This window comes from Aythya fuligula, chromosome 4, assembly GCF_009819795.1.
Source record: "Aythya fuligula isolate bAytFul2 chromosome 4, bAytFul2.pri, whole genome shotgun sequence".
Classification (NCBI taxonomy): domain Eukaryota; kingdom Metazoa; phylum Chordata; class Aves; order Anseriformes; family Anatidae; genus Aythya; species Aythya fuligula.
Genome location: NC_045562.1, coordinates 65,036,907 through 65,050,878, shown reverse-complemented (window position 1 = coordinate 65,050,878; position 13,972 = coordinate 65,036,907). Strand labels below are relative to the sequence as shown.

The following is a 13,972-nucleotide window of genomic DNA, read 5'->3' as shown; positions in this document are numbered from 1 at the left end:
CAAGCATACACAGGTAAAGGGAGTGAGGAGCAGGAAAGTACATCTCGGGTGCTTTTCATTGCTGCACATTTGAGATCTGGAAAGACAGGAATTTAAGGTGCGAATGAAGTTGACAGCATATTCCATGTCCCTGAGATGGGGTTTCTACTGAAACATACTATTAAGACATTGATCCTCACACTGCCTCCAGGGTTTTTTCTTAGTCCTGCGCTGCTGAGATAACCTGCTGCTATGCTGGCCTTCCAAAGCACCCCAAAGGTATAAGGATCAAAGATTTCTCCATTTTCCTCCTGAAAACATAGGAAGACAATCTGTTGAGGAAGTAGCCAAGATAAATCTGATTTTATCTACTAATCTCAGTATTACCTGTCTTCAGGCAGATTGGAATTAGCACTGGGAAAACAAGTAAGAAAATCTAGCTTTAAACAATTTTATGCAATTCCTGTAATGTATCTAATATAAATGTCTACCAGTTTCAAGTTGGTATAGGCTCACATAAGGCAATTTTGATGTCATGTTCTAATCCAGCAAATCCAACAGGAAGATACTTCAGTACGAGGCAGCAAGAGGCGTTTCCCAGAGGAAACTCTAACAGTGGCAGCCAAGTCTTTGACTATGTTCCCCTGCAGTCTTGTTGCACAGGTAGTTTCTCCCCAGCTCGTGTCTAAGTTCTATTTTTATCTGGTATTTTAACCCCTTTCCAGATAATTAAGGGATGGGAAGCTTCTCCACTCAAATATCTGAAGTTAGGTTTACGTAAGAATTAAAGCAAAACCACCTTAAGTTGAGCACAAAGACACCCAGCGATTATGGAACAAAATAAACCATGTTTTCTTCTTTTAAAACAAAGAAAGTTTTAATTTCTGAATTACGCTGACAACAGGTGATTTAAGATAACTTTACATGACTTTATTTAATAAAACCATATATTTACAGTTGAAAAAGTTCCAGTTTGATACACGTATCTAAACAAAACATGTAACTACATAAAAACAATCTGAACATGATGTACAGGGGATGTATCAACAGTTCTCTACATGTCACTCTAGTTTTTGAAACATTCAAAAGAAGCTGTTATAAGGTACCTCTCCAAATAAAAGTCTGTACTGAACGAAATACGTTAATGGATTGATTGCGGATTGGAGTTGTGGAACGGCTTTACAATAAAGTGCAGGTTGTACAGAATTCCTAACCTGGTTGAAGTTTTCGGTTTGTTTTCTCTCACCTGCTGCACGTGCAGTGACAGTTGCAGCCTTCTGATGTATTGCAGCATTTTTATTTTTCCTTAAACCCATGAAGAACATAAAACAGTTTGCTTTGATGGGGACACCTGTTCAATGGGAGAAAATCTCATGCATCACGTTACAGATGCCCTCAGGCATCCAAACAATAAAATTAAGTTGTCAAAATCTTTTATGCAATCCCTGAATTTATTACAGAAACCCTCCTTAATAATCAAGAGATTTGGTATGCTGCAAGAAATTTAAAAAGCTCAGTGGCAAGTAATTCTAAGCCATTACAACTCAACTCTGTTTTTATCAAAATTCAAGCATTATTTTCAAATCAAGGTACTGACAAGTTGAAACAATTGCATCTTCAGGCAGGTGATTTTTTTTTTTCAAATGCATTTTGTTTGAAAACAAACTGTGCAAAGCTCCTTATTGCATTGCTTTTCTTCATTAAAGAACATACCTTATATACACAAAGAAATCATTTAGAAAATATATACATCTTCTAAAAACAGAAAGATCAAATCACTGAACAAAATAATTACGTTTGCAAGTAACAAACAGTGCACAGGTGTTGCAGCAGGCCTTTTCCCACAACTATGCCCATTTCCACTCTTACATTCAACATGTTACTGAGAAGAAAAAAACGAGAACAGGCTGCAGATGGCTAAAACAGACCTACTGGCTCCAGAATATATTCTAATCAGACAAGCGAGCCATCCTTCGAGACTTGGTTTAAAACGAAATACACACCTAGTTACAGGGAGGACTTAAATCACAAAGCCAGTTACAGTACCACCTAAAAAACGTATGCTGCGGAAAGAGTTGTCTCTGTGTTTAATACATCATTTAAAAGCATAGTGCAAATGTTGGGGATGTTAGGCCTCTCATACCCTTTGTGAAAAGGTGTATTTGTTGTAGTAAAAGTAGCAATAAAACCACTTACTGACCTTCCAGCTTTCTATTGCACGTCAAAGCAATGTACCGTACAAGTACCGCTCATTAAAGGACCAGAGCTACACAAATCGTGGGAGAATTAACGGGTTTTCATATCAACATCCTGATGTCTGTTTTCAGTAAGCGATGGCCCAGAAGAAGCCTTTTGGAGAAATTCAGATGGCCAACAAAAAATACACACGTCTATTACACCAGGTACACGAAGTGGACAGGAAAAAAGGCCAATGAGGTAACAGACTTGCAAGCTGCACTTGCATTACATGTATTCCAAAGTGATAGGAGTCTTCAAACAGTTAACCAAGAAACCTTGCTTTCGCTCTTTTTTAACGTTACAGTCAAAGTACCACTCACAGAAAGAATGTTGTACTAAAGGAGAGTCTTTTGATTGCATCCCTTACAGTCTAGGTTGATTTGAGCAGTGTGCAACTATTATTCTCATGTTTTTATTCAGACAATGCCAAAATGCTCGGCATAAAACAGACTGAAAAGCACTGGGAAGCCTATGGTCACATAGCTGGAGGAGCTAGTAATTCCCGGTGACAGTTAACACAAATATTGCTTCGGTTAGTTTCCCTTTTCAATGGTAGCCATTATTTATAAAACAGATTTTACACTATAAACATTCTTGTAAATCAGAGGCACTCATGATTTACAGTTCAACATTCATCTGAATGCAGAGGGAACCCGAGCGGAGTAACAACTGAGCATCTGCTGTTGGCTCTCTGTGACTTGCTCACTTCTACTCGAGGCTGGCTTCAACGCTAGGAAATGACAGCCTGTACCTGTCCTGACAGCATTTGTCTGACACGTTCCCCAATAAATTTCTACTCATTACCACATCAAGTTCAGCTCCATTTACGCTTTTCCACTACGGCAGCAGCAACCTCAAGAGATTCCCTGTAAGCTTTTCTTTTCAGCAGCAGTGTTGGCTTATGGAACTCCTCCCCTGTGCCCTTCCTTCTCGGTTTTGCCAGCGAGCAGAGCTGGGTTTCAAGTACCCATAAAAATTCCTTTCAACTACCTCTCATCTGCCCAGCCCACGGTTTTATCAGCTGGCCAGATGGCACAGGAGTTCCTGCTGGTAGGCAGGAACACCCTGGAGCAGCACTGCCCAGAGGAGGGAGACATGGAAGCATACAGTTACTAGTATGTGCCCTCGTGTTTCAACAGAGGCAAGACAGTACAATTGGGAAATAATGCCAGCTCCATGCTAGACCCACACCTGGTGAGTTTGGGATCTAGCTGGAAAAATGGAACGTTTTCCATGTGCATCCAGATTGGAACACGGATTTCCAAGGCATCTTGAAGAATAATTGGTTTTACACTGCTAGCATGACTTCTTTTCCAAGTTAACGTTTTTCCTTAAAGAATGGAATGTAGTTCTATGTCTACACGATCTCTTTGGTAAATGGGACCTACAGCCTATAAAAACAGAAGCATTTCTACAGAAATGGTCCTTACATCGTTTAAGTATAAATTCCAGCACCAGTTATTTAAAACCCAGATCCAGCTCCTGTGAGGGGTATGGGAAACATCCTGCCTAACAACAAAACTAGGGAACAACTTTCAAAGCAACCGACAGTGCTGAATGCCCGGTATTTTAAAATATCAGTGAAAAAAAGGAAAGAAACCTTAATGGTGCTTAGTTTTACTGCCCTCATCAGACACCTGATGTGTATCGTTGTCCACTGCAAACGCTCACTCTGCTAAAAGTTTAAGGCTAAGCCTAGGTTTCACTTACAAAGGTTTTAACCTCCCACCTCCTTTTTTTTTTCTCTCCTCTCTTCCTCTCTCCCCTTTAAGGCTATCCTACTACTGAAAAAGAACTGAAGTAACACTTTGATTTGCAGGCTCACGCGTGTCAAAACACTATCCAATACTTTTGCCACTTCCCATCTTTTCCTCTGAGTTCCTGGAGGCAGCCGGAGTTAACGTTTGAGTGAAGGGCTTCCTTTTTCCATTTCCCGGTTATCCTTCTGCAGAGCAGCCAGTATCTAGACATTTCAGGGAATGAGAGAGAAAAAATGTATTAGGTTTACAAATAAATCCCTGTCCAAAGACTTTCTGATTTCATTACCCCTGAGCAATACTATTTTAGCTGTTAAATCTAGTTACAGGTTCTCAAAGCTGAGAACCTCTCTACTGAAGACCATCCTTGTGCCATGGGAAATATGAATGGATTTAATGATGGTTCAATCTCTCCCCAACACACACACACACTCTTGAAGCCTGGATGTGGGATTTTTACCCAGACTACACAAGTGTACCACTACCAAAAGAAGCTGCCTGAGGGGAATTTATAAATTCTCAGGATAAATGAACTGTCTGAAACCACAGCAACTGGGCAGCCTGTTCGGAATTCCCATAGCACTGACTGGTGCTCGCCTAGAGCACATTGCTCTCCCCACGTCTGTTTCTGTGATTTTCTGAAGCAAAAAATCACCATTTGCATTCAGATCGAAAACTTTTATTTCCTATTAGCCGATGCACAATTTTGTTAGCCCTCATGACTTGCAGACAGCACACTGCCACCAGTTCCTCGTGCTGCTCAAGCAGCATGAGCTCCCTGCCCTCTGGTTACTCCCCCCTGCAGCACAGCGGCAGCCCCAGGATCTGCCCGGGAACCGACGTACTTCAGGACATTTCCTCTCAAAGAACTGCAGCTACAGGCAAGCAACTCTGACCAATTTCAAACAAACTTCTGCATCGTCAGAATTAACAGCAAGTAGGTGTAAATCACTCAGAGCAATTCCATAACACTGCCTGCATTTCAAAGCAAAAGCATCCGAGCTGCTGCAACAGGTGTTCAACAGAGGCACGAACGGAGCTGCTGCTGGCAGGCTGTTTGACAGCTTCCAGAACTGGAGAGATTTCAGCAAGGTCCTGCTCAAAGATATTCTGAATAAATCAACAGCTACTCCATCAAATGAGCTTACCGAGACTTTGAAGTGCCATAGGAACAATGTTCTTCATGGAAAAAAAAAAAACTTTTTAAGGAGTCTGAGAGTGAAACCAAAATACTGATCCAGAAAAGCATTTTACATAGACCTTAAGCCAGCTGACAGAAAGCTCGGATTCCTTAGTTATTTGGAAAACTTGATGGAGCTAAAATCAAAGCACAAATTCCAGAAACACTAAGCCAATAGCCTAAGCTGTTTCTCCACACCTGATGCCAAAGCCATGAATATGACTGCTGCTCAGTTCAGACTAAGGCTGTACTGGCACAAGACCCTGGAGATCCTTGTTGCAACTCCAGAAGAAAACCAGAACTTGCAGGCTTCCTGTTGACACCCACACTCTTTGTTATCATTCAGCCGGTCTCCTTCAGTCTTTAGTTTCCTGATCACGCTGTTAGAACAACCAAGAGAAAACGGAGTGAGATGGAAAACACCACCAGCCTGTCTGACAAGGGAAGCAGGATTAATAAGCAGCCTGAAACATTTTAGATGAGGTCCTACAAATGTAATCTCTGGACAGCATCATCCCAGAACGTGACACGCAGGATACCAACACCAGAATAACTGGAGTACAGCAAGGTGCATGGTTCAGTGCTTTTTTGAGGTTCAAGTATACCTACTGCTGAGACCTGAGTCTGAATTTGACTTCCTAGCTCTACACACTCAAATACACTCCTAACAAAGCAGCAGCAGCTCAAGTTACGCTGCTTGTTTATGCAGGACAGTTACTGTAACCAAATGAGATGATGCTGAGATGGGACAACCCCATTTTTTTTTTTAAGCTCAAGAGCATTTGGCATCCTCTGCAAACTAGTGCCCCTGGTCAGTCAGTCTGCCGAGAGTTTAACCCTAAAGTAGAACATCCATCACATTCAACATTCATTTTGCTAATTTGAAAAGTTATTTCCCTAAAAAAAACAACAAAACAAAACAAAACAAAAAAAAACAGAAACCACAAATGGGTACTACAGCAAAGTATTTAACTTCTACCAAAATACTTGTAATCAAAAATAATTACCTAACCAGGGAACACAGCAACTGCAGCCTCACCTCTCCAACATCCTGGGTGGATGTTGTCCACCTCTGCAGCCAAGTCACACCCTACCAAAAGCCTTTCCTAGAAAAGCAAAGTTCAGGCTTCTGAGTCCAAACTCATCCGGGTGAACTCTTAAGACCGAAAAAAGGTAAAAGGCCATCCCAGTCGGCTCCTACCCACTTCTGGCTTGGAAAACGATGGCTAGAGAGTGAAGAGGCCTTCCTGATAGAAAATTACTCATTAATGGAATTAGCTGGTGAAGAAAGGCAGCTGGTGCAGGAGTCAACAAGGTAGGTAAGATGTCAGCCAATACCGACCCTACAGTGAGCCAGCTCACTTTCACATCTATTTGCTCCACAGTTCAGCAGCAGTTTTTCTTCAGTTTGCCACAGCAAGCAAAAACAATCTGGTAAATTCCAGTGTAGTCAGAATGAAGCTGATAAGAAGACTGAGGGCTTGCTAGGGCTAAATTATTTCTGAAGTCTTTGTCCTGTTGTGATGATCACCACTAAACCTTTAGTTATCACAGACTGAAAAGCACTGGCAGAAAACAGCTGAAAGCTGGTTACCTGGGGGTATTTGGCAGAATAAGACTCCTATCTCCCCATCTCTGCAAAGATCTGAAGCAGCAGTAGGCTGAGAATTTATTTGGTATGTGATGGTCATCCACACAGGACATGTTCAAAGAAAATGAACCATCTGAACCAGGAACAAAAACCTCAGGCAATCCACTCACCTGAACACACACTAAACACACAGAGCAAGCTATGCAGTCCCACCTACCCACAAAATCAAACACTAGGTGTAAAATGTTCTTCATGAGCACCGTACATTCATCTGACAATCCAAGATAACATCCTCTTTACCTGAGCCCACTTTTTGTTTCTACTTTGCATCTGAATGGCAGCAATAGATGTAAAGAATTCTTCTGAAGGTAAGTCCTCTGGTAGCTTTGTTAAAAACTGGGCTATATGAATGAAGTCCATTTTGGTCAAAATATCTTCAAAAAGTTTTAATATTCCCAGGGCTGTACGAAATAAGAACTCTTCTCCATCGCGGCAGAACACGTCCCAGACACGACAAGCCAAGTCTAGTGGCAAAGATTTGCTGTACAACGTGAATATCCTGAAAAACAGAGCAAAATTTTCACAGTTACTGGACGAGAAAAATGTCTCGGATGCTCAGAAAAGTACAGACTGCTCACTAGCAAGTTTGACGCTTCTCAAATATGAATATCCCCTTTGTATTTCAGAAGTACTTCTATTAGTTGCTGCATAGCAACACATGAAACAATACAAAATTGTACTACACAACAATTACAGCATATCACCATCACCTGGGTTTCCAAGCCGCATTTTTCTTCACATATGCACTGCAGAACATTTTGCTGCACTCTCTAAAACTGCAAATAATTCCTTCTCCAGCAGAGGTCAGCAAAACCTCAGCTATAAATACAACCTTCCCTTATCTTTTAACACAAAATTTATTTTCAGGTACGCTCAATCTTACAGTACTTCTCTTGTGCTTAAGATTTCACACACACGTACCCATCCTCTCCTTTTTTATTTAAGAAATTCTGGTTTAAATAAAAAATACAATGGAATGGAGATGTAAGACTCTCACACACACACACACAATATAAATCAATTAATTTTCCAAGCAAATTCTAATCATCAAAGGTTTTCTGCAATATTTGCTTTTTACTATATCAGATTATTTGAATGATATCCCATCAAGTATAACACTTCTCTGAATTGGCACACTTTAGGAAAATAGAAAAATTTTATATTTTACAAGCAGCAATAAGAGAGTAAGCCATTTGCACAAATTCAGGTGACAGGTACATTGAAGGTTTAGCATCCTGCACTGTTTCACTTCATTCTGTTTTTACATTTCATAGCAATATTTTTTTACATCGAGTGGAAATCGCGAAAATTCTGTTCTCCAAAAAAGCTGAATTAAGAAAGTGGTAGAGTCTAGACTGAAAAAAAACACAACCACCTATTACTCATATATATACACACACGCACATATATATATATGAACATGTATATATACACACATACAAACATTTGAATGTAGAAGAATAGCATGGTAACAGCTTCTCTGGGTTATTGGCTTAGCACATGCTGACTTACAGACTTTGTCTATACTTTCAGCATCTTTGTACAGTCACATCCCATATAAAAATGTCTCGCTGCAGAATACTTGCACAGCAGAATAACAACTTTTCGTCTATACACCCAGGCGCACAGGAAACAGCAATAGGTTTTCCATTTAAAAAGACCAGTGCAATAGGAAGCAATTCAGCTGAATACTTTCCTGGTCACCAAGTGGTAGGCAAACACTCAGCTAGCAGCTAGCTCTGCCTCAACATAAGCCAACAATGCCTCTATTTTTGCTCCGTTTTTATTCACAAAAGCTATTATTCTGTCATGATTCACACCTAACCTGAATAACCCATGTGCATTAAATCCGCAACTATGCAGAAAATTAACTGTCAGAAGAAATAGTCACATCTATTTATTAGAACACCGCTTTTTGTAGGAAAAGATTTACCCACATAAAAAAGCTGTCATGTCAAATAAGGTGTTTGACGCTGATCTCTTCATAATTTGCACGGAAGTGCAATTTGCAAGAAATTCATAAAGCAATTAACTTTCATTAATACCATCGTGGAATTAAATGCAGCAAGCCCTGCGGATGGAGATTGGGCCCCCTAGAATAAGCAACGACACAACAGCAGGAATCATTCCTGCTAAGAACGGATCCAGGATTTGCTCCCTTAAAACATTTCCTCCAGAAAGACATTTTTATTAGACATCCGAGCTACCGCTCTGAAAGCCAGCTGAAATTTATTGCAGCAATAAAGCAGCTGCAGCAGCTCTCAGCAGCGCTAGCACACCGCTTGCACATGATGCGCCTGCACGGACTGCAGGGTGATTTTCTGCCTGCTGCTCTCTTTCAACTCGCTGAAGTCCAAGATGCAGACAACGCAGTTAACAAGCACGGAGATGGCCAGTGTCAAAGAAACATATACGCAGGGTTCTGGCTGCTATCTGTATGGAAGAGGGAAAAAATGAGTACTGAATAGATGCTCCTGCTGCTCCCGGCCTTGCTTATGATGAATGCGTACTTTGAGGTAGACACATGAAATCCTGGCTAGTGTGCTGCTCACAGGGAAAGCACATGACCATCATCTTACCAAGAAAGCATTGTTACCATGATCATCATAGGCTCTATTTTAAGCCCCTCTCCCCCTTTTTTTTTTTTTTTAATTAAAAAGTCTTCATGAGATACTGTTAGCAAGAGTGCTGAAGGCAGGTGTGCCAGATTTTGGATTGACAAATCAGGCACAACACCACCAGTGAAAACCATATCCAATATATTCTCATCCTGCACATTGCTGTGCTCATCTTCAACAGCACAAAAATACTTCTTCAACTTCTGAGTCCATTTGTGGAAACTGCCAAACTAATTCAGCTTTTAAATTTACTCTTGGATCCTCTCTGCTTTATCCTGGCACACCACTTTTTACCTGTTACCTTTTTATCTATTTCCCCTACATCTGCTAGACAAAGACTACAGCTTCCTAAGAGTTGGTGCTTTCCTTCGTTGCACAGTGGCATTATAGACATCTACTATTATATAACGAGAACCGTTCTCGTTAGCACCTTTAGAGTTACTGGAGTAAGAGTGTTAAGTTGATTTAGTACAATTTTAAAATTACTGAAGTTGAAGAAATCAGAAGCATTTACTTTGCCCCTTTTAGGGGTAAGGAAAAGGTCACCATTACGTACCATGCTGAACTGACTGCAACAGAGCAACTTCATAAATTTGATTCCATTCTAAAACGCATCAGTACAAATACTGTGCTAGTTTCTGGGGAATTTCACCAAGTCAGAAGCACCCAAAAAGCCCTGTTCTCTTGCCTAGGTGTGCTACACGGCAATGCAGAGCTTCACCTGACTTCACTCTAACCCGCAGTGACATGAGGATCAGCGCACTGTAAATTCTGGTGAAGACTAATTTTTTGGAGTCTGTAACAACCCCAAATCAAGAAATTAGGAGGTCACGAGAAACCTTTGGACAGAATTTTCAAGGCTTCTGATCCATTTTTTCTTTGAAAAGGAAGCATGCACTTAAACCGTAATCTTGAGCTTTACTTTTTGGGGGTGAGCTGTTACTGGCATGACACAGATTACGTTTTTCCTGTTGTGACAGACAGCAAGCCTATAAATATTTCACTGGACGTGCTCACTACAAACATCCACACAAACAAAACAGCTGGGACCTTTATCATAGCAAGTACAGGGTGTCAATAGAAAGTTCGTGTTCGCAGAGCACAATCACAGTCAATGTAATATTAAAGAACCACTGGGTTAGCCATCGGTACAAACAAAGCCCTGGGCTGTAATTATTGCCCAAATCATTTTTCTGAGTGGGAATGAAGAGGTATTTGTATATTAGCAGCAAGCCATAAATAGACCATGTGTGTCCTTTGTAAAGCCACATTCTGCTCTGCTCAGAAGAGCCTGTGGTCTATCAGCTGACAGTGCTGAGTGGCCAAAACCGGGCTATTCACACACTATTTCCTCTCTGTTTTGTGTGAACCTGACTGCACGTTGCTCTTTACAGCCCTTACATACTCGATTCTCTTTATATTCTTCAAAAAAAAAAGTAAAAGCAAGTCTAGCTTTTGAATTTTGACTAGGAGAAACAGCAGTTGGAATTTGAGCCCAAAGCACATGGGTCCTTTTTGAAAGAGATGCCTTACTTGTGGCAGGTAGCCGCCGATAATCATTCTGCTGTACCTTTTAATTAAATTCTTATGCCCTTGACGTCCTGCTGTCATAGAAGGCAGTGAACTGGCAGGGGAGCTGCACTCCCTAAATCCCCTGCCAGCCCCAAGAAAGCCCACAGCAGCATTACATCACTTGCGTAGTGTTGCTTTTTCCTTGGCACGTATCCCTCCAACAAATGATTTGGGCATAACAATTTCAGCGCCGTTCCCTGCGGCACCGGCTACGCGGAGGAGCACAAAGGAGCCCAGTCGATCCCACTGCAATTGCAGGAGGTTTCCCAGCAACTGGGCTGCGCGGCGCTGGCTACTGGAGTCCCCCCAGAGCTGGCACCAGCTGAGATTTGCTGCACACATGCCTGCACAGTAACCATGCCAGCCACCGGAATAGCCGCAGGCGTCCCTCTGGAGCTCAGAGCAAACATGCATTTAAATAAAAGTGATGTTGTCAGGGGAAGGCTGCTTCTCTGAGATTTTTACCCACAACCAGGAGGTCTGTCTGTCTGAGAGAATTCACTGGGCGTGGAGTTGCACAAGCAAGGCTTCACCGTATTCTTCCTCGAATGAAACAGAACTGAAATTTCTTTCTTTCCACAAACAGCTTTGTTTTTCACAGAGTACTATCAATATTACAGCAAATTCCTTGTCAAACCGGCAGTCACTCAGGAGCCACCGGCAACATTAGAAACGAAATTTTAAAAAGTCCTTTGCTTTAATAGGTACTCACTTGCAAAGACAGTGACCATTTTCCCCATTTTCCCTTACATCTTTCCTATATTACTTCCTGGCTAGTTCCCTACTAACTATAATGGAGGGACAGCAGAGATAAACTCCAATTCTCATTAATTTCCAGCAGCTATTAAAAAGACCTAAATCTGCTTCCTATGGGATCAAAGGATTTTCAAAGGATAGGGTATATAGATATATATTCAGACATATTTATATGTATAAATACATACATACACATACACACATACATTTAAATATCATACCAAAATCTCACACAGCTGAACACCAACCCCACTGCCTAACAAGACTGAAGACATGGTTGGACAAGCTGACTAGCTCAAGACAAATGTGCAGAAATTTAGTATAGGATTGGACAGGACTACTGTAAGTAGTCCTCATTCCTGAGGTTTTATATCGTTTCAACATCTTTCCTCTTGTCATTGGATATACCAACCCCTGCCCTCTTCCTTTCCTTCTATCCTATTCCAGCATTTTTCTGGCATTTTCCTGCTGTGCAGTAAAGAAATCCAGTTCAGTTTATATTCTCAGCCTTCAGTCATAAAAAACGTTCTGATAGCATTTATACATGCTGGGAGAAATGAGCCTATCCATCACACTCCTCCTCACTCCCCTACTCACGTTGCATTAAAATGTAATCCCAGTGTAACAGCAAAGTCAAACAAAACCCATGCAACAGTACGCTCTGTGCAAGAGGCATGTGCACATGAAAGGAACTCAAAGGCAGCAGGAAGCCTGTATGGATGAACAAGGAGCTCCTGACAAAAGCATACAAAAAGAATAAGGAGGGGAAGATGTCGCCGGAGAAATACAGAGACACTGTCTGAGCACGCACAGAAGAGATTAGGAAGACCAAAGCCCAGCTGGAGTTAAACCTGGCTGTGGCTGTTAAGGACAACTAGAAGGGCTCTATACAGGTGCATCAGCTGAAAAAAGATTAGGGAAAACACGGGCCTGCTGCTAACAGGACAGGGAAGCTGGTGAAGTGGGACATGCAGAAGGCTGTGCTACTCACTGCTGCCTTCACCTCAGTCTCTACTGAGAAGACTTGCCTTCAGGAATCCCAGATCCTTCAGAGCAGTGGGAAAGTCTGGAGCAAGGAAACTCTACCCTGGGCAGAGGGGGTTCGGTTTAGAACACTTAAACAAACTGGGCACACACATGGGCCCTGGTGAGAAACCCCTGAGTGCCAAGGAAGCTGTCTGGTGTCATTGTGAGGCCGCCCTCAATGATACTTAAAAAGATCATGGTGACTTGGAGAGGTTCCTGAGGACTAGGCGACCTTATCAAGGGCAAAAAGATGATTGGGAGAAGTCAGTATGGATTTCTGAAGGCAAAATACTGCCTGAAAAGCCTGACAGGCTTCTATGATGAGATGACTGGCTTGGTAGATGAGGAGTGGATACTGTTCATCTCGATTCTAGAATGATTTTCACCACTGTCTCCCATAAAATCCTGACTGATGGACTGATGAAGTATGGACTAGGTAAATGAAGAGTGAGATGGACTCAAAATTGGCTGAACTGCCAAGCTCAGAAAGTTATTAATCAGTGGCACAAACCAAAATTTCAAGCCAGAACACTGCTACAGTACTCCGGGGTTTGATACTCAGCCAATACTTTCAAGTAATTTAATTACAGACATAGATGATGGGTCAGACTCCACGCTCAGCAAGTTTGCAGGTGGTACAAAACTGGGAATAGTGGTTAATCCACTGCTCTAGAGGAACACACTGGAGAAATGAGAGAAATGAGCTGAGTCTCATGAAATGAAAAATGAGTTTCGTGAAGTTCGACAAAGGGAAATGACAAATCCTGCAGCTGGGCAGGAAAAAAAAAAAAAAAAAAAAAAAAAAAGCCCAGGCACTAGAATGCACATGAAGCCAACAGGCTGCAAAGCAGCTTTGAAGAAAAGGACCTGGAGATCCTGGCGGACAAGAAGTTAAGCATGAGCTGGTAACGTGCCTTGGGGACACACAATGCCAACCCCCGGGGCTGCAGCAGGAACAGCACTGCCAGCAGGCCAAGGCAGGCGACCTCTCCTCTCTTGTCAGCACTGGTGAGGCCAGCACAAGGGACACAGACAGGCTGGCACAAGTCCAGCTTGCCACAAATGTCATTAAAGGCTCGGAGCATCTGATAAACGGGGAGAGGCTGAAAGAGCTGGGTCTGTTCAGCCGTGAAGGGAGATGGCTTGCAAGGTGTAAAAATATTCAACAGGAGGGAGTAAAGAAGATTGAGACAGA

At 41.9% G+C, this 13,972-nt stretch overlaps 1 protein-coding gene across 3 annotated transcripts in view; it reads right to left on the bottom strand.

Moving 5' to 3' along the window:
• Positions 1–887: 887 nt before the first annotated feature.
• TBC1D14 (TBC1 domain family member 14) overlaps positions 888–13,972 on the bottom strand; it is a 107,753-nt gene continuing 94,668 nt past the window's right edge. For all 3 annotated transcript variants that reach the window (XM_032186237.1, XM_032186236.1, XM_032186238.1), the window contains 2 exons: positions 7,046–7,304; positions 888–4,180 (listed from right to left, as the gene is read on the bottom strand). In XM_032186237.1, coding sequence (XP_032042128.1) covers positions 4,115–4,180; positions 7,046–7,304 — 325 coding nt within the window. In that variant the 3' untranslated portion in view covers positions 888–4,114. The remainder of the gene's footprint in view (positions 4,181–7,045; positions 7,305–13,972) is intronic.